The sequence below is a fragment of the Elgaria multicarinata genome, chromosome 14 (assembly GCF_023053635.1).
Source record: "Elgaria multicarinata webbii isolate HBS135686 ecotype San Diego chromosome 14, rElgMul1.1.pri, whole genome shotgun sequence".
In the NCBI taxonomy this organism is placed as follows: domain Eukaryota; kingdom Metazoa; phylum Chordata; class Lepidosauria; order Squamata; family Anguidae; genus Elgaria; species Elgaria multicarinata.
Window position 1 is genome coordinate 4,399,894 of NC_086184.1, and position 23,860 is coordinate 4,423,753.

Below are 23,860 nucleotides of genomic sequence, written 5' to 3' on the forward strand. Positions count from 1 at the left end.
ACGTTGACCCGGGAATGGAACGTTGACCTGGGAATCTCGAGTGGCCGACTCGCACCCCCTGCAAGCGAGCAAGAGTCGGCGTGACGCGCGCGGCCGGTGATGATTTCTCGGAAAAGAACGCACTGAGAAGAAGGCGACCCGCACTGGCCCCTCCGCATTGGCTAGCTCGCCTCCTTCTCTCGACTTGTCATTGGCTGGGAGTCCCCCGCGGGGTGGCGACCGCACATCCTCCCGGGCGCTTATAGATACAGATATTCAGAGTATATATTGGGCGAGCGAGCGAGCGAGCGTCTCTCTGTAAGCTTCCACGACCCGGACATCTAGCGTAGAGAAAGACCAAACCTCTAGCAGCAAAACGGCACAGATGTGGAGGTCAGTGATTTATTTATTTATTTATTTATTTATTTGATTATTTCACTTTTATACCGCCCCCATAGCCACAGCTCTCTGGGCGGTTTACAGAAATTCTAAAATTGAGATTAAAAACGAGTATACAAAATTTAAAATTCTAAAACACGCATAAAGCATTAAAAACCGGGGTTGTTTTTTTTTTTTTTTAAAGTAAACTATTTACTTTGTGCGTGTCCAGGCGTGTGCGCGGAAGGATGGAACACCTTGATTCCACTCTCTGCCTAAAGCAGAGGGCTGGCAGGGAGCCCGCTGGTCGCTTTACCTGACCCCTCGTGCAAGGAGAAAATAGCAGTTTGGCTTGATGCTTTCAGCAGAGTAGTGCACAAATCTTATTTATTTATTTATTTAAGGATTTTTATGCCGCCATTCAGCCAAAAAAGGCTCTCATGGCGGCTTACAAAAGTATTTCTTGACAGTCCCTGCCCACAGGCTTACAATCTAAAAGACATGACACAAAAGGAAAGGGGATTGGGAGAGAGGAGGAGGAGGGGGAAAAGGAAAGCAAATTCAGGCGCTACAATCTTAGTTGGAAAATCTTCTGAGCGAATAGAACTTCCCCCAAAGTTGGTCTTACAAACCTGCCTCCCTTATGCTACTGTGATTTGCTCTTGCACTTTTCTGCATTATAAATATTAGATTTCAACTTTTTCTTCTTCTTCCCCAGAGGAAGTTGTGAGTTGCAATCCTTTGCACGCTTGTTTGTGAATAAGTCAGTAACTGAGCAATCCTATGTGTGTCTACTCAGAAGTTAGCTCTATAAAGTTCAATTGGGCTTACTCTCAGGATTGCAGGGGAGTCTCTCCTCTTTCCTGTGTGTTTGTGTGTTTTGTAGCTGGATCTTCTGCATGCTTACTCAGAAGCCAGTTTATGGGTTCAATGCAGTTTACTCTCATGTAAATGTGCAAGTGAGATACGCACTGTTTTGAGTTGTATAAAATCTGTCTGTGGGGTGAGGAAGTAGGCAAATGGAAAATGGTTAAAACCCGTTGCATGCGTTATCTGCTAGAAAGTGCTACAGAAATTATTCATTCATTAATTCGTACAATTCATAATAATTGTAGCAGTTTCTGTCACCTTGAAGAAGATGACCACCATGAGGGATTGCTTCTAATCTATTTAGCACAACTACTGCTGCTTTATACTGGGAGGACACTTTCCCCCCCAAGAAGAAACACTGGCGATGTCAAATTCTAAAACGAATTTCCGCTGCGATATCTCATATGGGTTCTGTGACCGATCCATGCTCAGTTCTTGAATTTTAATGATCACAGCACTTCAAAAAGCCTTCTTTTGCATCTGTCTCTTCCGTTGCTTTCTGCTGTCTAAGAACCATTTGCTGCAATAAGGAATAATAACTTTTTGAGTTGGAATTCTTGCTTAGAGAGACGTACTGCTCCTGATCTGTTGCAAATCTCTCAGGAATAAGGCTCCGATCCTATACCTGGGAGTATGTCCCATTGATTGTCTGAATAGGCGGGGATCAGAGCGCACTCTGTCATGGAGTGAGTTAATTCACAATGAAAGTCACCCAAGAAAGCCATGTCAGTTGCGTCGGATCTTGCTTGACCATCTTGCTTTTCATAGTAAAACACCAGAAACAACAACAACAAACTATATTTCTTCTTTTCTCCATTCTTGGGATAGATATACCTGCTCACGTTATTGCACGGTACATCTGGTTCGAAATACATTTGGAAACAACTGTTTCTCAAAGGAAACGCTTCGTGCTTCTTGATTTAAAAACTGCGTGGGACGATTTTTTTTTCTACTACAGCTTGTTTCAACTGTAGCAGAAACATTTTCCCAAGCAGTTTTTCTCAAGGAGCATTAAACATCTCCCTTGATAAAGAGTTTCTTCAACATGCATTTCGAACCGTATCTGCCGCTGTCTTTTTCGTTCGTAGATTTTTCTGTCATTGTTATTGATCCTCTCTCTATGTGTGCTTTAGACACACCTGATGAAGTGCTGTCTGGTCCACAAAAGCTTATGCCACATTGAACTTGTTGGTATGTTGCGTTTATGCCCTACTTGTGGGCGTTCCAGAAGCAACTTGGGCTAGCCAGTATTGCGAATACAAGGATTTTTGTTCCCATTAACCAGGGCTTTTCATACGTTCTTCGCTTTGGTGGTGAAGACCTTGGGTGTTTTCGCTTCAACAGATTAACGTGCTGGCCTCTTTGGGACTGGCCGTAGTGTGAGTGGGGAAGCGCCTGTTTCGCTTGCAGAAGATCCTTGATTTAGTCCCCAGCATTGCCAGAAGTTACTGGGAAAGACCCTTGTCTGAAACCGGAGACAGTCTTATTTATTTTATTTATTTATTACATTTTTATACCGCCCAATAGCCGAAGCTCTCTGGGCGGTTCACAAAAATTAAAACCATAATAAAACAACCAACAGTTTTAAAACACAAATACAAAACACAGTATAAAAAGCACAACCAGGATAAAACCATGCAGCAAAATTGCTATAAGATTAAAATACAGAGTTAAAACAGTAAAATTTAAGTTAAAATTAAGTGTTAAAATACTGAGTGAATAAAAAGGTCTTCAGCTGGCGATGAAAGAGTACAGTGTAGGCGCCAGGCGGACCTCTCTGGGGAGCTCATTCCACAACCGGGGTGCCACAGCGGAGAAGGCCCTCCTCTTAGTAGCCACCTGCCTCACTTCCTCTGGCAGGGGCTCACATAGAAGGGCCCCTGTAGATGATCTTAAGGTCCAGGCAGGAGGATATGGGAGGAGGCGTTCCTTCAAATAACCTGGCCCCAAACCATTTAGGGCTTTAAATGTCAATACCAGCACTTTGAATTGGGCCTGGACCTGGACTGGCAGCCAATGAAGTTGTAAAAGGACTGGCGTAATGTGATCTCACCGGCCAGTCCCTGTTAGTAAACGGGCTGCCCTGTTTTGTACCAGCTGAAGCTTCCAGACCGTTTTCAAAGGCAGCCCCACGTATAACGCATTGCAGTAATCCAAACGAGAGGTTAGCGGAGCACGGATAACTGTAGCTAGGCTAGTCACAGCTGAAAGGACTTCTTCACACAGTGCATTGCTACTGGCATTCGCCACCACAAGATAGTGTGAAAATGTCAATAGGAAGACATTTTTCTCCCTCTCTCATAATACCAGAACCCGGGGTCATCCTATGAAGCTGATTGATGGGAGATTCAGGACAGAGAAAAGGAAGGACTTCTTCACACAGCACATAGTTGAACTGTGGAATTCACTACCACGGGATGTAGCGATGGCCACCAATTTGGTTGGCTGTAAAACGGGGTGGGATAAATTCCTGGAGGGTAAGGCTATTAGTGACTACTAGTCCTGGTAGCTATGTGCTGCTTCCAGGATCAGAGGTAGTATGCCTATGTAAACCAGTTGCTGGGGAACATGGGTGGGAGGGTGTTGTTGCACTCATGTCCTGTTTGTCGGTTTCTCTTGGGCAGCTGGATGGACACTATGAAAAAAATGCTTGACTAGATGGGTCCTTGGTTTGATCCAGCATGGCTGCCTTACTGAGCTGGATGAACCAATGATGTGACTTGATATAGGTCAGTGTCTTATGCTCCCATCCATGTACCATCTTTGTGAAAAGATGGGTATAAATGTGCATCACTGGTGGCTGTTCCACAGTTGTACAACTTCATTCCACCAGGACTAGATTCTACACTAGTGCTTTTTCTCAGTATTGACGTGTTGGGGCACGTTATGCATTCCATATACTACTTCTCTAGCATCATTTCCTGCTTTTTATTCTGTATTATCCACAATACCATGACATATGTCATTGTGCATGCTACAAAGTATAAATGTGCAAGAGGAATCCAGGGCTCCTCTAAATGAACAATTTTTGCACACTCATGGAAGTTTGTGGGTCCATTACATGATGTCGTCAACGACCAAGACGTCTCCCACACTATTCCCTGGAAATCCCGCTATTAAAGGAACCGCTTTTAATGTGGTAATATCAAAAGTGGGATCTTCTGCCGCTACATAGTGCTGTCTTAATTGAAGTGAATGGAAGGGAAGTATTCAGTTCAAACCACGTGGTTGCCGCTCTCCACCTGAGTAATGCTGCCCATAACAATTATACCAAAGAAGCCGAAAGCCTTGGGTAAGCAATGTGATTTCCCCTTAATGTAGAAATGCTCACAGTATTTAGTGATTATTGCTAAACTGAAAGTGGGCGGAAGAAAGCTGAGGCACATTGACAGCCAGTGTGGTGTAGTGGTTATAGAACAGCCTTCCTCAACCTGGGGCGCTCCAGATGTGTTGGACTGCAACTCCCAGAATGCCCCGGCTGGGGCATTCTGGGAGATGCAGTCCAACACATCTGGAGCGCCCCAGGTTGAGGAAGGCTGTTATAGAGTGTTGGACTGGGATTTGAAAGACCTGGGTTCTAGTTCCCACTCAGCCATGAAGCCCATTGGGTGACTTTGGGCTAGTTGTTGTCTCTTAGCCTAACTTACAGATTGTGAGGATAAAAAGGAGAGGAGGATCATGTATACCACATTGGACACCTCTTAGGAAAAGCCGGACATAAGTGTGACAGATGAATAAAATAAATCTAGGATAGGTTACTTTATCTTAAATTTTACTCTTCATTTCATATTCATCTTTCAGTTTATTAAGGTTTAAAATAATGTCAATTTGACCAGAGTTTCCAGAAAGGGCGAGTTAAACATTTAAATAACTAATTATCATTACTTTAATGACTTTTACTTTTCATTACTTTTACTAATTATTTATTTAAAATATTTGAATTCTCTTCCTGGCCCTCAAAGGCAAAGCCTCTTTAAGGCATTTTAGGAATGAAAATAAGAATCATAAAACCATGTGTGTGGTTATAACAAATACAGGCCCCATTCAGACAACACGCTAAACCATGCTGCTTAACCACAAAATGGTTAACGGCATTCCATTAACCATTTTGTGGTTAAGCAGCATGGTTTAGCGTGTTGTCTGAACGGGGCCGCTATTAACTAAACCTGCAGCATTAAAATACCATTTCAGTACAAACCAAAAATAAAATATCAGTGGTAGTTAAGTCCATGCAATATAAAACAGTGAATAGATTCAATTAAAAGAGGACTCAAACAGCCAGGTCTTTGTGATCCATTTAAAATGGGTATGGAGCCAGGCATAACTGTATGGTGCCCACACAGAAAAGGCCCCTCTTACGTTACACTATACTCTGCCTTAATTCTCAGATTTGCAACTACCTCACTATCTTAGGCTGCAATCCTGTGCTTTCTTAACTGGAAGTAATCCCTGTTGAAATCAGCAGAATTGGTTTCATGCAACGTTAAAAACATTGCAATGCGAACTTGCGTAGGACTGGGGTGCATGTATGCTGAAAATCTGGCAAGGTTTAATTCCCACAAACGGCAATTGCGGTTGACGGTTGGGATCGACTAATTGATTTGGGAGGTTCCTTATGAAGGCTGTTCAAATGTTTCCATCCAGGATGAGCGACCGCAACGGTGGAAGGCGGCTGAGGCAATGGCTGATAGAACAAATTGATAGTGGGATGTATCCTGGGCTGATCTGGGAAAACGATGAGAAAACCATGTTTCGCATCCCATGGAAACATGCAGGCAAACAGGATTACAACCAGGAGGTGGATGCATCTATATTCAAGGTATTAAGAATGACTCATGTGAATATCGCAGCCAACTCTACTGTTCTTTCTGAGTTACGTTCTTTGTAGATAGCCATTGTTGGTTGCTTAGTACAAGACTCCCAAGGGTGAAGTTTCCAGAATGCTTTGGAGATGGGTTTTCCACAATCAACCCCCTCTATTTCTCATTGGGCTTGAATTTTTGGATTCATTTAGAAAATGGCTTGGTAGAAAGAAAGGGCTTCTTACTACACTACACTTTGGGCTAGCCTTTCCCCCCTGCTGTAGGTTCTCTCACATGGTGATTATTGGTGTTTGGTTGCTTGTGTTAATGATGTGTAGCACGTTCTCATGGCTATGGACTGGTTTTATCCTGTTTTAGACGGAGAAGATGTGAAAGTCTGCCTCCCAAACTTCTTTTTGTATGTTGCTTTTAAGTGCTGCTATGCTGTTAAATCTGCTAGCTGTGCAAAAAGTGTGATAGTGACACCTAGTGACAGAAAAAAGCAATACCACCCCACTTTCTTATATGAACAAAAGGAAGAAAAACAGCCACATTTTCTGAATAGGCTGTCCATTTGAACTTTTAAAATAGTGAGCAAGAAGATTAAGTGTTGCTGTGGTGTTGACTTTGAAAGATAATAAAAAGAAGCCCAGGGAAGGGCTTCACAAGACCGGGTACCCATCAAGACCCTTGATTAGTGGAGATAGCTTTGCTCACAGTCTTTTGTCAGTGGAAGTCATAGAATCATAGAATAGTAGAGTTGGAAGGAGCCTATAAGGCCACCGAGTCCAAACTCCAGCTCAATGGGAAACCTTTCCTTCACTTGGTGCCCTCTACATGTGTTGGACCATAACTCCTGTATGGCCCTGGCTTGAAATTATGGGAGTTTCAGTCCAACACATCGGGGAGGGCACCAGGAGCAGGGAAGGCTGGCTTGGGACTTAGAATCATAGAATCATAGAATAGCAGAGTTGGAAGGGGCCTACAAGGCCATCGAGTCCAACCCCCTGCTCAATGCAGGAATCCACCCTAAAGCATCCCTGACAGATGCTTGTCCAGCTGCCTCTTGAAGGCCTCTAGTGTGGGAGAGCCCACAACCTCCCTAGGTAACTGATTCCATTGTCGCACTGCTCTAACAGTCAGGAAGTTTTTCTTGATGTCCAGCTGGAATCTGGCTTCCTTTAACTTGAGCCCGTTATTCCGTGTCCTGCACTCTGGGAGGATCGAGAAGAGATCCTGGCCTTCCTCTGTGTGACAACCTTTTAAGTATTTGAAGAGTGCTATCATGTCTCCCCTCAATCTTCTCTTCTCCAGGCTAAACATGCCCAGTTCTTTCAGTCTCTCTTCATAGGGCTTTGTTTGCAGACCCCTGATCATCCTGGTTGCCCTCCTCTGAACACGCTCCAGCTTGTCTACGTCCTTCTTGAATTGTGGAGTCCAGAACTGGAGGCAATACTCTAGATGAGGCCTAACCAGGGTCGAATAGAGAGGAACCAGTACCTCACGTGATTTGGAAGCTATACTTCTATTAATGCAGCCCAAAATAGCATTGGCCTTTCTTGCAGCCCTATCGCACTGTTGGCTCATATTCAGCTTGCAATCTACAATTCCAAGATCCTTCTCGTTTGTAGTATTGCTGAGCCAAGTATCCCCCATCTTGTAACTGTGCCTTTGGTTTCTATTTCCTAAATGTAGAACTTGGCATTTATCCCTATTAAATTTCATTCTGTTGTTTTCAGCCCAGCACTCCAGCCTATCAAGATCCCTTTGAAGTTTGTTTCTGTCTTCCAGGGTATTAGCTATCCCACCCAATTTTGTGTCATCTGCAAATTTGGGAAGCCATGTTCCTATATGAGAAACTTTTCTGCTTATCCCCTAGGCCTGGGCAGTATTTAAAGGCAAATTCAAGGAAGGCGACAAAGCAGAGCCAGCCACATGGAAGACCAGGTTGCGCTGCGCTTTGAACAAGAGCCCGGATTTTGAAGAAGTGACTGACAGGTCCCAGCTGGACATCTCAGAGCCGTACAAAGTTTACCGCATCGTTCCGGAGGAAGAACAGAAATGTAGGTTATCACAGAGCCAGGCCACAAGATTGGGAGACTCTCCCAGGGAAGAGCTTGCTGGATGCTACAGCTTTGGGTAGCGGGCATGAGAATGGTTTGTTGAAAGGCTCCCATAAATTAAAAGATTTGTTCACATATACAGAGGCATTGCTAGGCACTTAAAAGAATTGGGGCCGAATCTTTCTTTGGTATGAATGGAAGGTTTCCTTTCCAACCCTGTGTACACACAGGGCCCTCTCTATTCAAGGCTCCTAAGCTGCATGTGCAGTTTGTACACAGCGCCTATGTACATTACTGATAATGTGTAATTAGGAATAATATGCTTCAGTCACCCTATCTAAAGCTGTAACCCACCAGTTCTTCTGTCAAGGTTATCTGATACCATAATGCAAAATCGTAAGGGTGTTCCCCCCACCTGCACTCCAGAAAAACCACCGTGGAAGATGGAGCTTGATATGCATCAGGATTTGATTTTCCTGATAATTTCATGATTACATCAAGGTGGGTTTTTTTTTTTTAACCTCTGATGTTCTGCTGCAGCTTCCTTTGAAACCACCCTTGCCAAATTGCTGCATGTCAGTTTCAGGTTCCCAGAAATCCTCTTTCACAGTTATCCAATTCCAGTGTCAAAGCACTGTGAAGAGAATTCCCCCACTCCTTTCCCATCGCTCTCAGCAATCTCCCCCTCCCAGACACCCTGTTTTCAATGATCCAGATGTGTCCAGAGCAGTACAGCACGAGTTCCACCCCACCCCGCCCTGCCCCGCCCGTTTGCCCTTTGTCGGAGTAAAACAGCCTTGCCTTTTGTGGTTACAGTAACAGAACACAGAACGGCTGTCTCTGAAATGCTCGCCGTCATACGAGCCACGCTCTGTTTTATTTTTAATCTGTGGTTTTTCTGGTGTGGTGTCTTTTCAAGCATGCACAACTGAGTTGTCAAGAAATCTCTCAGTGAGCACCTGAGCCCGAGCCGCTTACACGCCTGCACGCATCTTGCAGCGTTTCTGGAAACCCCTCTTGCTTGAGAAATGTCTCAGGTTTCAGGGTTACACTGATACATTTTTTAACGATATGGGTCAGCGGGGGAAGGGGTGGTGGGAGGAAAGTTGTTCAGCTTTTTGTAAAATTCACACGCCTCTCCGCCTGACTCTCCTTCCAGTTTAAAAGTAACACTGGTAACTTCGAGGCTTGACTTCTGTAATGCGCTCTACATGGGGCTACCTCTGTGCCTAGTCCGGAAACTTCAATTAGTCCAAAATATCGCAGCCAGGCTGGTCACTGGTACACCTAGGGGTGACCACATTACACCAGTTTTAAAATCTTTTCACTGGCTGCCGGTTAGTTTCTGGGCGAAGTACAAAGTGTTGGTGATCACCTTTAAAGCCCTAAATGGTTTGAGTCCAGGCTACCTGCGGGATCGCCTTCTCCCGTACAATCCGCCCTGCACACTCAGGTCCTGTAGGAAGAATCCACTTCAGCTAGCAAAAACTAGATTAACAACTGTTACCCAGAGGACCTTCTCTTCTGCTGCTCCCAGACTATAGAATGGCCTGCCAGAGGAGATTCGTCAACTTGACAGTCTTTTAGAATTTAAAAAAGCAGTAAAGACTGATCTATTCTGGCAGGCCTATCCAGTGAAATTTTAGAATGTTTTCAGGATGTTTTAATCATGTAGGGTATGTTTTAATTCATTTTAATGTGTATTTTATCTCATGTTTTTATACTGTTTGTTTTACACTTTGAATTGTTTTAGTTTTTGTGAACCGCCCAGGGAGCTTCGGCTGTTGGGCGGTATAAAAATGCAATTAATAATAATAATAATAATAATAATAATAATAATAATCATCCCCTCTCCGGATAGCATTTAAAATAGGGGGTGCAGAACCACAGGTCTGGGGACCCAAATTGTCCCTCCGGGGTTCCCAGAAGGCCCACGCTTTCTTTCCTCCAGCAACTGATTGCTTAGGGGTTTCCTGGCTTTTCTGCAATTTTTCCCCTGTTGTAAAAGGTTGAAATCCCTCTCTTAAATCTTTGTTATGGGTAGTGAGAACTTTAAGCTAAAAATTGATTGGTATTTTGACCCAAACCCTTTCCCCTTCGTCCCCATCTACCACGTGAGTTTGGCCCGTGAGAGATTCCCTAAAATGAATTTTGGCCCTCAGGCTGAAAGAGGCTCAGCACGCCTGATTTTTTTTAAAAAAATCATAGCTAAGCAGGCCGTTTCAGGAGGCAGGAGAATTATTTCCTTCTGCTTTATCTCTCCCCCGGCTTCCCAGTATTTTGGGCACTGTTGAGCAACCGTATCAGAATAGCATTTTGGTTTGTTTTAACATTGAAAGCGACGTACAAATGTAAGATCTGTGGTTTTCTGCTGTTCCTTTTGGTTTCGTGTGGGAAAACCTTTTCAGGGGTTTTCCAGATGAAACTATTACTGTGCTGTCGCCCTGCCTCTTCATGGAATTTTACGAGGGTCCAGGCATTGGCCGGATCTATACTACTGCTTTAAAGCGCTTTATAACAGTTTTATAGCGCTTTAAAGCAGTTAAAGCGCTTTATAACTGTTATAAATCGCTTTAAAGCAGTAGTGTAGATCCAGCCAATGCCTCTTTAAGTGTTTTCTCCTCACCTCAGCCATCTTTTTTTTTTCCTTATCAGAAAAAAATGTTCAGGCAGAAAAGGCATAGTAACTGCATAATGCCTTTTGATTATTCGTTCTAGAACCCTCCAGCTCGAAGCACCCCAGGCCAGTGGGGTTACAGAACGAATTCTAAGTCCCCTGAAAAACACCAACAACACCCAACGTTCATGCAACGGTGCAAATGGGTGTGTGTATATGTGGGGAAAGCTGCAGGCTGGCTCCGCAGTGGTGCTGTGTTGTTTAGACAACGGAGAAGCCACTCCGGAGACATCCCAGGGCTTTCCCCTGAAGCTCCAAAATAAAAAAGCCAGGGACTTACCCCCACTTTGTTTTCTCTGGAGTGAGGCAATGACGCAGCATCTGTCATCTGTCGCAGCTCCGGAGCTGTGGTGGAGGCGTGGCTGGGCAGATGGTGACCCCTGATTGGTTGCTATCTTTGCAGATGGGGGGAGGGGGTGGGCCAGTGAGCTGAATGGCCGCTGGAACACCTCCGTGCTTCCTCTGGCATGGGGAGAGGAAATGCTTGGAGGGAAAGCCAAGGTGGAAACAAAAGGTTAAAAACAACAATGGGGAGCAATGCGCAGATGCGCAGATGCAGTGCCGGGTCCTCCTCCTCCGATGTTTGGGGACAACCCTGCAGGAGTGCAAGCGCAGGGATCTGAAGGCTCACAGCGCCAATGCGTCGCCATCAAGAGAGCCCTGTGGTTACATTCTTAAGAAAAGGCAGATGATAAACCTCCCTTTGTGAATTTAGTCTACATCAGCTTTCCCCAACCTGGTGCCCTTCAGATGTGTTGGACTACAACTCCTGGCATTCATGGTGTCTGGAGCTGATGGGAGTTGGTCCAAAACACCTGGAGGGCAGCAGGTTAGAAAGAGCTGTCGTAGACCAAATCCACAGAGGGAAGTTTATAATTCTTGGCAATATATCTATTCCCCTTGCTCATTTGCACTTTGTTTCTCTCATTTTCCCTTCTTTCACATACTCATAAGGAGGCACTAATGTCCCTCTTAGTAACACAGCCTCCTCTTTCTTCTTCTTCTTCTTCTTCTTCTTCTTCTTCTTCTTCTTCTTCTTCTTCTTCTTCGTCTCCTCCTCCTCCTCCTCCTCCTCCTCCTGTTTGCACTGGAATTGTATTCAAATATTACTTTTTTCCAGGCAAAATGGGGATGGGGAACGGATGCAGCTTGAACGAGGTCACGGACATGGAGTGCAGCACTTCTGCAATAGAAGATTTGATCAAAGAGGTAATTTATTTCCTCTTCACCCTAGTGCTAAAGCATCACATTCTCTCTCTTGCTTAAGTTTCTTTTTAAGGGTTTTTGTTTTTTCCTTCCTCTCAGTATAGTAGAGAGGCCTCAATCCAATAGCATGTGTGCAGGAGAGACGAGCAGGACAGGGTGATTGGTGCTATCATTAATTACCTGTGGGGGGCTACATGTACACAGCGTGGAGAACCCCATTTGCACCCAGCAAGGAATAAGTGTGAAATAGTCTGTTGCTACACAAAACATTGTAGTAGCTGGGATGGGGTGATAAATGTTAAAATTGCACTTCTTCCCACCACACCCAGAACAAATAATCAAAACTCCGATTATCTTTTTCTGAAGGCCAGGGTGCAGGCGAGAGCAAACCAGTCAACTACTTGTAGCTCCAAAATTCCAAATAATTCCTTGGAGACGAGCGTCGCTCTGATCCACATTTTTGGGAGAAGCCAGACTCAGGAAGCTGGGCCTATTGGCTGGATTGAAACCCCCTACATCTCAGCTGCCCAGAGCGTAGACACAGTTGCAAAGGGAAGGAAGTTGAAGTGGAAAAAAAGCGAGGATAAACTGGCTATTTAATGTGCGATCATTATTACGTTGAGCAACATACAATAAGACATGGAAGTCAACGTTTGCAAAAAGCCATGGGAAATCTCTTTTTGGAAGGTTAATGGTCAATGCATTTTGGAATATTTGGCAGGGGTGGGTGTGGGTGGGCTTATGCAGTAGGGAGAAGCTCAATCGGTTTTTCCCCAAATGTGTTGAACTGTAACTCCTCATCACCAACAGTCATGCTGGCTGGAGATAAAAGGGGTTGCAATCCAATGTTTGTCTTCGGTGGGGATGATGGGATTTTTAACTGGGAGGGCACCAGGTTGGGGAAGGCTGAGCCAAACCCTCACCATTAGTTGCCAAAAAATAGATCGCTGGCCATAACTGGAGGTAAGGGCCCTTCAAGATAATCTATATATTGCAAAGGGCAACACATGATCTTTGTAGGGTGGAAAATATTTCCCCCAACCATTTGCTGTTGTGGAATAATAACTACCTTTGGGGGCTCTTATAAACAATTATTATTTTTATTAGGTTTATTTTATTTATTTATTTATTTATTAAATTTATATATCGCCCCATAGCCGAAGCTCTCTGGGCGGTTTACAAAAGTTAAAAACAATGAACATTAAAAAGTATACAAAATTTAAAATCATCAAAAATATATATATAAAAAAGCAACAGTATAAAACAGTATCCATTTTAAACAACAACATTTCTGGGGTCCATTAAAAACAAAGCAAAAAACAACAACTTAGCATGTGTTGTTAAATGCTATTAAATGCCTGGGTGAAGAGAAAAGTCTTGACCTGGCGCCGAAAAGATAACCGTGTTGGAGCCAGGCAAGGCTCATCGGGAAGATCATTCCATAACTGGGGGGCCACCACCGAGAAGGCCCACTCCCTTGTTGCCATCCTCCGAGCTTCCCTCGTAGTAGGCACTTGGAGGAGGACCTTAGATGTTGAGCACAGTGTACGGGTAGGTTCATGTTGGGTTAGGCATTCCATCAGGTATTGTGGTCCCAAGCCGTGGGATATGGCTGCAAGAAAGGCAAATGCTAATTGGGGCTGCATTAATAGAAGTATAGCTTCTGGTTCCTCTCTATTTGGCCCTGGTTTGGCCTCCTCTAGAGTATTGAGTCCAGTTCTGGGCTCCGCAATTCAAGAAGGACGCAGACAAGCTGGAGCGTGTTCAGAAGAGGGCAACCAGGATGATCAGAGTTCTGGAAACAAAGCCCTATGAAGAGAGACTGAAACAACTGGGCATGTTTGGCCTGGAGAAGAGAAGACTGAGGGGAGACATAGAATCATAGAATCATAGAATAGCAGAGTTGGAAGGGGCCTACAAGGCCATCGAGTCCAACCCCCTGCTCAATGCAGGAATCCACACCCTAAAGCATCCCTGACAGATGGTTGTCCAGCTGCCTCTTGAATGCCTCTAGTGTGGGAGAGCCCACAACCTCCCTAGGTAGCTGATTCCATTGTCGCACTGCTCTAACAGTCAGGAAGTTTTTCCTGATGTCCAGCCGGAATCTGGCTTCCTTTAACTTGAGCCCGTTATTCCGTGTCCTGCACTCTGGGAGGATCGAGAAGAGATCCTGGCCCTCCTCTGTGTGACAACCTTTTAAGTATTTGAAGACTGCTATCATGTCTCCCCTCAATCTTCTCTTCTCCAGGCTAAACATGCCCAGTTCTTTCAGTCTCTCTTCATAGGGCTTTGTTTCTAGACCTCTGATCATCCTGGTTGCCCTCTTCTGAACACGCTCCAGCTTGTCTGCGTCCTTCTTGAATTGTGGAGCCCAGAACTGGACGCAATACTCTAGATGAGGCCTAACCAGGGCCGAATAGAGAGGAACCAGTACCTCACGTGATTTGGAAGCTATACTTCTATTAATGCAGCCCAAAATAGCATTTGCCTTTCTTGCAGCCATATCGCACTGTTGGCTCATATTCAGCTTGTGATCTACAACAATTCCAAGATCTTTCTCGTTTGTAGTATTGCTGAGCCAAGTGTTCCCCATCTTGTAACTGTGCATTTGGTTTCTATTCCCTAAATGTAGAACTTGGCATTTATCCCTATTAAATTTCATCCTGTTGTTTTCAGCCCAGCACTCCAGCCTATCAAGATCACTTTGAAGTTTGTTTCTGTATGATAGCACTCTTCAAATACTTGAAAGGTTGTCACACAGAGGAGGGCCAGGATCTCTTCTTGATCATCCCAGAGTGCAGGACACGAAATAACGGGCTGAAGTGACAGGAAGCCCGATTCTGGCTGGACATCAGGAAAAACTTCCTGACTGTTAGAGCAGTACAACAATGGAACCAGTGACCTAGGGAGGTTGTGGGCTCTCCCACACTAGAGGCCTTCAAGAGGCAGCTGGACAAGCATCTGTCAGGGATGCTTTAGGGTGGATTCCTGCACTGAGCAGGGGTTTGGACTCGATGGCCTTGTAGGCCCCTTCCAACTCTGCTATTCTATGATTCTATGAATTGGTCTCGGAAATGTATAGGCAGCCAATGCAAGGTTGTAGCCAATCTACTGAAGTCCTATTCATTTCAATGGGTCTACTTTAAGCAGGACTAACATTGAATACAGATCATCACCATCATGCTGGACTGATCCAGCATAGCAATTCTTATGTTCTTATCCTTTATTTGTAGAGGGATTAAGGGTGCAATCCTATGCATGTTTAGACAGAAAAAAGTCCTGCATCTCCCAGTATTCCCCAGCTAGCCTGGGAGTTGTAGGACTTTTCTTTCTCCAAAAATACATCAGATTTCACCCTAAATGGCCCTTTGGAGACATCTCCTAGTCATGCAAAGCAACGGAATAACCTGTTGGACTATAAGAGCTGCAGATCTACATAATGTTAATGTTCTCCTCTCAATAGTCATACATTTTCCTCTTCCCCGTGCACTCTCCAGCCCTCCTCGGCAGTGGAGGAATACCTTGGCACCATAAAAAGAAGCCCTTCGCCGCTGCAGGACAGTTGCAGAAATCCACCCATACCCGACTGGTGGATGCATCAGTCAAGTCCTGGTAAGGCAGCAACATGTCCTTAGGAAGGAGGTGTTAAAGCACAGGTAAGCAACGTGGTGCTCTCCAGTTCTTTTGGACGACAGCTCTGATCATCCCTGACGATTGGCCATGCTGGCTGGGGCTTATGGGAGTTGTAGTCTCAAATACCTGGAGGGCACCCGATTGCCCACCCTTGTGCGAAGATGTTGATGATATGATTGATTGATTGATTGATTGACTGAGTGCCTCGTTCTTTATAAAGGCAGCTTCCTCTGGCTTGAAACCAATTCACCTTGGAGATAATCCTGCAAACTGTCATGTGCTTCATTCACTGCTTTAACTGAACTGTCTTAAAAGAATACAAAGAACAAACCAGTCCCTGGATCCATAGTATTCGCTTCACACAAGGGTTGACCCCCTACTTTTGTGGTTGGGGATTGCATTGCATCTCTTTCATACATGCACAAATCCACCCCTCAGTGATCCCACTCAAGATGGTGTTTTCTCTTCTATTGGTTGCGGAGAGATGTTTTATTTATCTATTGAAGATATTTTTTTTATCCCACTCTTCACCCAAGCATGTTCCCGGAGTGGCTTCTGTGAAATCAGTAAAACAGGACAGTCTCTGCCCACAGGCTAATGATCTGAAAAAATGCAACATGCATGGAAAAAGGGGTGGATCTCTCTAAAGAGCCAGTGTGGTGTAGTGGTTAATGTGTTGGTCTGGAAGTTGGGAGATCCGGGTTCTAGTCCCCACTTGGCCATGGAAACGGCTTTGGGCCAGTCACAGACTTTCAGCCTAACCTACCTCACAGGGTTATTGTTGTGAGGATAAAATGTAGAGGAGGATTATGTACGCCGCCTTGGGTTCCTTGGAGGAAAAAAGGCAGGATATAAATGCAGAAATAAATAGGTTTTAATTGGGTTTGGTGCTGTTTTTATTTCTTTTATTATAGTGTTTTACATCTATTTGGTTTTTTATGATGGTTTTACCTAAGTTTATTTTAACTTTGGGTTTAATACTGCTAGCGTCCTTGAGGACCATTTTGTTTGGAGGAATGACAGAGTCTCAATCAATCAATTTAGTGTAAGGCAGATTCTTAGGCCTCTGCTACAGATGACTAAAAGGTGATTGGCAGGTGAAAATTTGGAGATCTTGCGTGTACTGAATTGCACACCGGGGAAAAGCAAAACACATTTGTAACTTTTCTTTTTTCAAATCCGTAGCGTTGTCCCTGATGAGCGGGTTCACTGGTTATGAGCCGCTTCATTCAGGTATGGTGAAAAGTTTTACGCTTCCTCTGTCACTTAACATCCGGTGCAGTTAGCCCTCGTTTTATTTCATTTCCTTTGCAACTTGAGTCTAATTCATTCTCTCTCTCTCTCTTTCTCTCTCTTTCTTTCTCTCTCCCTCTCCCTGTGTGTGTCAAAGATACCAGGAATCCTTGATATTTTGAGTTAAAACAGCTCTGCTTGGCTATCAGGCTGTATAGGTACAAAGATGTATCTTTTAATGAGGTAGACCACAGCTTAGAGATATTGCTTATAATTTGCATGATGGTTGGTAGTAGTAGTGGTAGCAATATAGTGACAATTGCGTGCATGGTGCTGAGCAGCATGGGTGCAGAACCTCAGGCTTGGGGGTCAAATCCTGCTCATCTGGGGTCCCAATTTGGACCAATTTGGGGAACCTTGATGGCCATAGCCCTTTCCCTGACCACTGATAGTTTGGTTTCCTGCCTCTTGTGCAGTCTCATCCCCCACCCAGTCTAAAAGACTGAAATGCCTCCCCTAAGGCTGAGTTACCGACAGTAAGAGCTTTAAGCTGGAATAGGCTGGGTTTCTTTTCTTTTAGATTTTGTCCCTGCCCTCTTTGCCTCCAATCCTGCTCAGCACTGGAATGCACCCCTTGGGAGTTTCTCTTATTTAAAATGGAATTCAAAGAGGTTGAACACCCCTGCTGTACAGAGTACCAGCTGTCCCCGAGGAGCTTACAATCAAAAATTCAAGATAGGGAAATCATAGAGGAGGGGAAAAAAAAATTAAACATGGAAGGAATATGCAGCTGTTTCAGTGGCACGTGCTGAGGCTTGGCTTGAGGACTAGGGGCTTGTGTCAAAGGCTTCACGGAAAATGTTTTGAGAAGGGATTTGGAGGAAGTGAGAGAGGGGGCATTTCATAGATGCCCCCTCCCCCAAAGTTTCACTGCAATGGAATTCATCCCTTGACCTGAAAGAAGTTCTGTCCCGCCCCCCCACTTTTGAGATGGTTGTCTGGGTCAACCCATATTTACATCCCTCTGATGGGTTTTGCTCTGTGTGTTTTCTTAGGCTATTCCCAGATGGTGATCAACTTCTATTACGGAGGGAAGCTGGTAGGAAACACCACCACCTCCCGGCCCGAAGGCTGCCGCATCTCCCTGGCTGAATCGCCGTACGTCCTGGAGAACAACTTGGAGCACGTGCGCTTCCCGTCGGCGGACGTGATCTCGAATGAACGCCAGAGGCAGATCACCAAAAAGCTCTTTGGGCACCTGGAGAGGGGCGTCCTTCTGCACTGCAACAAGCAGGGCATCTTCATCAAAAGGCTCAGCCAGGGTAGGGTCTTCTGGAGCGGCAACACCATGCTCTACAAAGAGAAGCCCAACAAACTGGACCGAGACGAGGTGGTCAAGATCTTTGACACAAACTACTTTCTCAGAGGTCCGTGAGTTGATGGATTTCATGCTTCTTTCCCCCACCCCCCCTTGCACATCCTGGAACTTAAAACTAAAGTCAAAATCAGGGTCATCCAAGACAGGCAGAATTCCGCAACTAGTATAAATGATGTAAAATGAGCATATATTGTTTACAAATTGCATGCCGTTAGTGACATTTATATCCCGCTTTTTACCCCGAGGAGCCCAACATGGTCCTCCTCTCCATGTTACCTTCACAACAACCCTGTGAGGTAGGTTAGGAGTCAGTGACTGGTCCAAAGTCACCCATTATGCTTCATGGTGGAGTCTGGATTTCAATCAATCAAATAGTTTATTTGTGTAGCAGAAGCCATTACAATAAAACAGAACACATAAAAACAAGAGTAAAATACCCATCAATTAAAAATAATAATAAAACCTAAGGGATTACTCATCAGTTCAACTTATTACAAACGTTCTTCCTTAAAATTGCTGCTCTAAAATCAAAGCAGACCACCTTTTCAGAAACCTGAGGCAACTTATCCCCCAATTTAAAAAATGATCAAATACCCATCAGATCTGCCTGATGGCTCTTAAAAGTTAGATTACTGCAATGTACTTTGTGTGGGGCTGTCCTTGAAGACTGTCTTTCCAGTCCACTGGCCATCACTGGCTTTTGTTTCTTCTTTCCATGGGGGGAGGCAAAAGGCTCCTCCCCTAAGCATTGGGACGCTGTTCAACTCCTCAGCCTGCCAGGTTTTGAGGTTTCACGGACCGTTGCCACAAACGACTAAAATTATTTTTGTATTCTTAAGGATTAGTAGCATGCTTTGAAAAACAAAACTGGAAAACATTAGCTTTCCAGAGTGTAGAATTCTGTGCAAGCTTTGATTTTTACACTTGCTTTGTGTGATCACAAAGTTGCACGTAGTCGTGGCAGTCTCATCCGTTTGCTGATGATGCTTAGTTATTATTTATTTATTTATTTATTTATTTATTTATATAGCACCATCAATGTACATGGTGCTGTACAGAGTAAAACAGTAAATCGCAAGACCCTGCCGCATAGGCTTACAATCTAATAAAATCATAGTAAAGCAATAAGGAGGGGAAGAGAATGCAAATAGGCACTGGGTAGGGTAAAAAGGCACAGGGTAGGGTAAAACTAACAGTGTAAAGTCCAAACAACATCAAGTTTTAAAAGCTTTAGGAAAAAGAAAAGTTTTTAGCTGAGCTTTAAAAGCTGCGATTGAACTTGTGGATCTCAGATGTTCTGGAAGAGCGTTCCAGGCATAAGGGGCAGCAGAGAAAAATGGACGAAGCCGAGCAAGGGAAGTAGAGACCCTTGGGCGGGCGAGAAACATGGCATCAGAGGAGCGAAGAGCACGAGCGGGGCAATAGTGTGAGATGAGAGAGGAGAGATAGGAAGGAGCTAGACCGTGGAAAGCTTTGAAGGTCAACAGGAGAAGTTTATATTGGATTCTGAAGTGAATTGGAAGCCAATGAAGAGATTTCAGAAGTGGAGTAACATGGTCAGAGCGGCGAGCCAGGAAGATGATCTTAGCGGTAGAGTGGTGGACAGAAACCAATGGACTGATGTGAGAAGAAGGAAGGCCAGAGAGAAGAAGGTTGCAGTAGTCCAACCGAGAAATAACCAGTGCATGAACAAGCGTCTTGGCAGAAGAGACAGACAGAAATGATCGAATCCTGGCAATATTATACAGGAAAAAACAACAGGGTGCTGAACTAGTCCAAGTTATGAACCCAGTGATGGATTAAAACAGGGGTGGGCAACTTGTAGTCCTCCAGATGTTGTTGGACTGCAACTCCCATCATCCCTCACCATTGGCTATGCTGCTTAAAACTGATGGGAATTGTAGTGGAGGGCCACAAATTGCCCATTCCTGGATTAAAAGTACTTTTATTTTGGTGAAAGTTATAAATATTTTTTTTAAAAAAAATGATACAAGAGGAGCCTGTATTTGGCAGTACCTTGTTTATTTCATGCTTGTACCATTGCTTGTATTGAGGCCCGCCTGTCTTTTAACGAATTAAAGTATTTGCTATTCTTTCCTTGCAGAGCTTCATCAGTACTATAACAATCAAAACCGCTTCCCAAACAGCAAAGTTATTCTGTGTTTTGGGGAGGAATTTCCAGATGCTACCCCTTCACGCTTCAAGCTGATCCTTGTCGAGGTAAGTAGTGCAATCCAGATATTGGTGTTGTTCTGTATATATTATCTCTCTCTCTTCTTTCTCCGGTTCTCCTCTGACATGAGTTCCCTTGTGTATAGTGTAAGAGGATTTTGGGTCTTCTCAATGTTTAATTTAGAGTTGTTCCTCCTTTTTCATTCCCATTGACTCTCACACATTTTCAAAATAAACACCCAAGGTACCCTAGTTGCAGTTCTAAAGCGCAGCCCTGACACTCTCCTAAGGCTTAGGAAGGATCTACACCACTGCTTTATAATGGTATTGACAATGGTTGGGACCCAGGACACACTCCATATACAGTTTTCAAACTGTTTCCAGAGTGTTATTTCCAAGCTTAAAGCTAAAATATGCCAGTATTTTCAGCTCTCTCCCTCTCTCCGACCCTGGAATGCAGCCCCCCAAAGCTTCTCTGAAATGCAATTCGAAAGAGGTTCTGCTGCACCCCAGCTTTAGGCAAACCACTCCCTCTCTCAGCCTTTGCAACAGAGAGATGATGAGACTGTCCTACCTTACAGGGCTGTTGTGTAGGCATTATGGAGATGATGTGCATGCAATGGTCTGAACATCATAAAACACAGTATAGATGCATCATCATCATCATCATTTAGCCAATTCATTTTCATTATGCATTTCAGACTTCCTCATTGTACTGCTAGGTGCATAAAAGATACTACTCGGTCCTCAAAAGATACTACTCGGTTAAAACAAAGATATCTTGCCTTTTCTTGATTATAGATTGAGCAGCTGAGCATTCGGCAACTGGTGGAGGAAGCTGTGAAGAATGACAACAGCGCCATGATCCACCCGATGGGAGAAGAGGTGCATTATGACCAGATGTACAGAAACTTCCAGGATTCTTGCGGGCCCCATCAGAGACCCATTTTCAGAGAGAACCAACAGATTACCGTCTAAGACTCCTGTAAGGAGTGTATTATTATTTTAAAGACACTTTTCCAAAGAAAAAGAAGATTTGGGTTAGATCTATTTTCGTATCATCACCACTGAACTTCTCCCTCTGGAAGAATTATCTTGGCCTTTGTGTATAGATGCCGGAGGATTTTTTTATATAGTTGTGGGTTGGGTGTGGGTTGTTTTCCATTTAGAATTTAACATAAGTGACAATCAATGGCTACTAGTACTGATGCCTCTGTTGCTGGGATACATGGGTGGGAGGGTGTGTTAACTCATGGGTCTCCTATTGATAGCTGGTCGGCCACTGTATGAACGGAGTGTTGGACAAGATGGACCCTTGGTCTGATCCAGCAGGGCACTTCCTATGTTCTTACGATACCAATTAAACCTTTCTTTGGGCTTCTCAACACTACAGCGTAAACCAAAGTAAGTTTAAATGAGTTTCAGGGCATCACTTAATGGTTTGGTTTAATGAAAGAAGCAGGGTGGAAATTACATGCTGATTCAGCAGTTGTGATTCTGACAAACGATGCAAGCCCTGTGGTCCCCCCCAACCCTAATATTAATTCCTTAGTTCAAGGCTGGCTACAGCTTTGGGGAGGGGGGCAGTCAAAGTGTCTGCTAGTGAGACCTGCTCCTCTGTCAGTGACACCTGGTGGGCTTACCTGGCTATGGTGGCTGTGCTCTGAGCCCCATTGGGAGCTGGGTCTAACCACCCTTTTAATATTTCCCAGAATGCCCCAGAGCAAGGCTAGGTCAGGGGCATTGTGGGAAATTAAAAGAGTGACCAAAGCTAGCTGCTGGGTGCTGCTTAGGAGTGCCAGGCCACCAAAACCCTAAACAAAATGGTGGCCCTTATCTTGATATTGGGGCCCAAGGATACCAGGTGTCAGAGCCAGCCCTGGCTTGATACCAGAACAAAGTTGGACATTTGTGGGGACGTTTGCGAGTAGTATGGCTGCCACTGAGGAAGGATGAATCAAGGTCCGTGTAGTGTGGATTTGCCCTGTGTAAAATGCCTCCTGGTGTCACCTGATACTGGTCCTCCAGATGAAGCTGCTGTGAGTGCATCTGGAGCATAACCTTATATAAGAGTGAGCATGAATGAACAAGATGAATGAACGAATGCAAAGAACTTTTTACGAGCTCTGCAAGATGAGACTCTCCTGTGTGGATCTGAGGAGGGCTGGTTCACACACGCTTGTAAATTGCCTATTTCTGTACATTTGACCAATGTAAAGCCCAAGGCCCAACCGCTCTGCTATTACAAAGACACTCATCTTCAGGCATCTCGTGATTGCTTGGCTATCTACAATTTCAAAACACCGGTAGGAAAAATATAATGCTGAAAAACCAGATGCAAGAGATGAATTAATCATGGGTTGGTGGGCATCAATTCAATCTTCCCTACCTCTTGGGAAGATGAAAATTCCACGAAGACTTTGATGGCCTGGGGAATTTTTTACACGGTTAAGAAACCACATATATCTATCTATTGCATCTATGTTCCTGTACAGTTTTATTTTACCTTTTATTGTTGAGATTGTGTGTGAGAGAGAGTTAGATTAAAGGGCTAAATTGTTTGAAAATTGATCAGGGGGGGAAAGTGAATGTATGAAACTGCCTCGTACTCAGTAGGGTGATTGGTCCATGTAGTCTGGTATTGTCTTTCATACTGACAGTTTCTCTTTAGGATTTTGAGCAGAGAATTCTCTGCCGCCTCACCTGCTCTTGGGGATCAGTGGTGTAGTGGAGTCAGAATTCACAGAAAGGAAGCTCTGGGATTTTATTTTATTTTTGATTAGCAGACTCCCTCAGTTTCCTCTGAGCTTAGCTACAGTCTTCATTTTCATTTATTACATTTCTCTACCGTCCCACAGCCAAAGCTCTCTGGGCAGTTCACAAGAAATTTAAACCCGCTAAAATACATGATACAAAGTACAAATCCATTTACATGAAAACATGTAAACAGAGAGCACAAACAGGCAATTTTTAAACAATCAGCCGAAGGCAATCCAGGACTTGATTAAAAACTCTTTATATGCTGTCAAATGTCTGAGAGAAAAGGACAGTATTAACCTGGCATTGAGCAGATGACGGGGGAGATCATTCAGGGTAATCATTCCATAATGGGCCCGGGGGTGGGTGGGTGGGGGGTGAGGCACCACTGAGAAGTCCCTGTCCTTTGTTACCACCTTCAGGGCCTCCCTTGGAGGAGGACCTGTAGCAGGGCCTTAGATGCTGAACATGTTTTATGGTTAGTTCATGCTGGGAGAGTTGCACCATCATGTATCTTCACACTTACTGGGGGAATGATGGATTGTTCTGGGAACAATATATTGTAGTGAGCTATCTCTGTGGAAATGCAAATATGTGGGGTGGGTAGCTTGATCATTAGCTTTACCTGTGCTGGTGGAGATGAAAACTATTGGAACTGGTTTCTTGACGTGGCTCAACACAACTGCCTGAATTTTTGCACTCTCCTCGGGTG

The 23,860-nt window shown here is 44.3% G+C and overlaps 1 protein-coding gene across 1 annotated transcript; it reads left to right on the plus strand.

The window, feature by feature from the left end:
• The first annotated feature begins 308 nt into the window (after positions 1 to 308).
• On the plus strand, positions 309 to 21,581 carry IRF8 (interferon regulatory factor 8). Its single transcript, XM_063140946.1, has 9 exons — positions 309 to 372; positions 5,872 to 6,046; positions 7,909 to 8,092; positions 11,890 to 11,978; positions 15,473 to 15,587; positions 16,794 to 16,841; positions 17,897 to 18,268; positions 20,324 to 20,439; positions 21,193 to 21,581. Exons 1-9 carry the CDS (start codon positions 365 to 367, stop codon positions 21,367 to 21,369), a joined length of 1,284 nt encoding a protein of 427 aa, XP_062997016.1. The 5' UTR covers positions 309 to 364; the 3' UTR covers positions 21,370 to 21,581.
• The last annotated feature ends 2,279 nt before the right edge of the window (positions 21,582 to 23,860 follow it).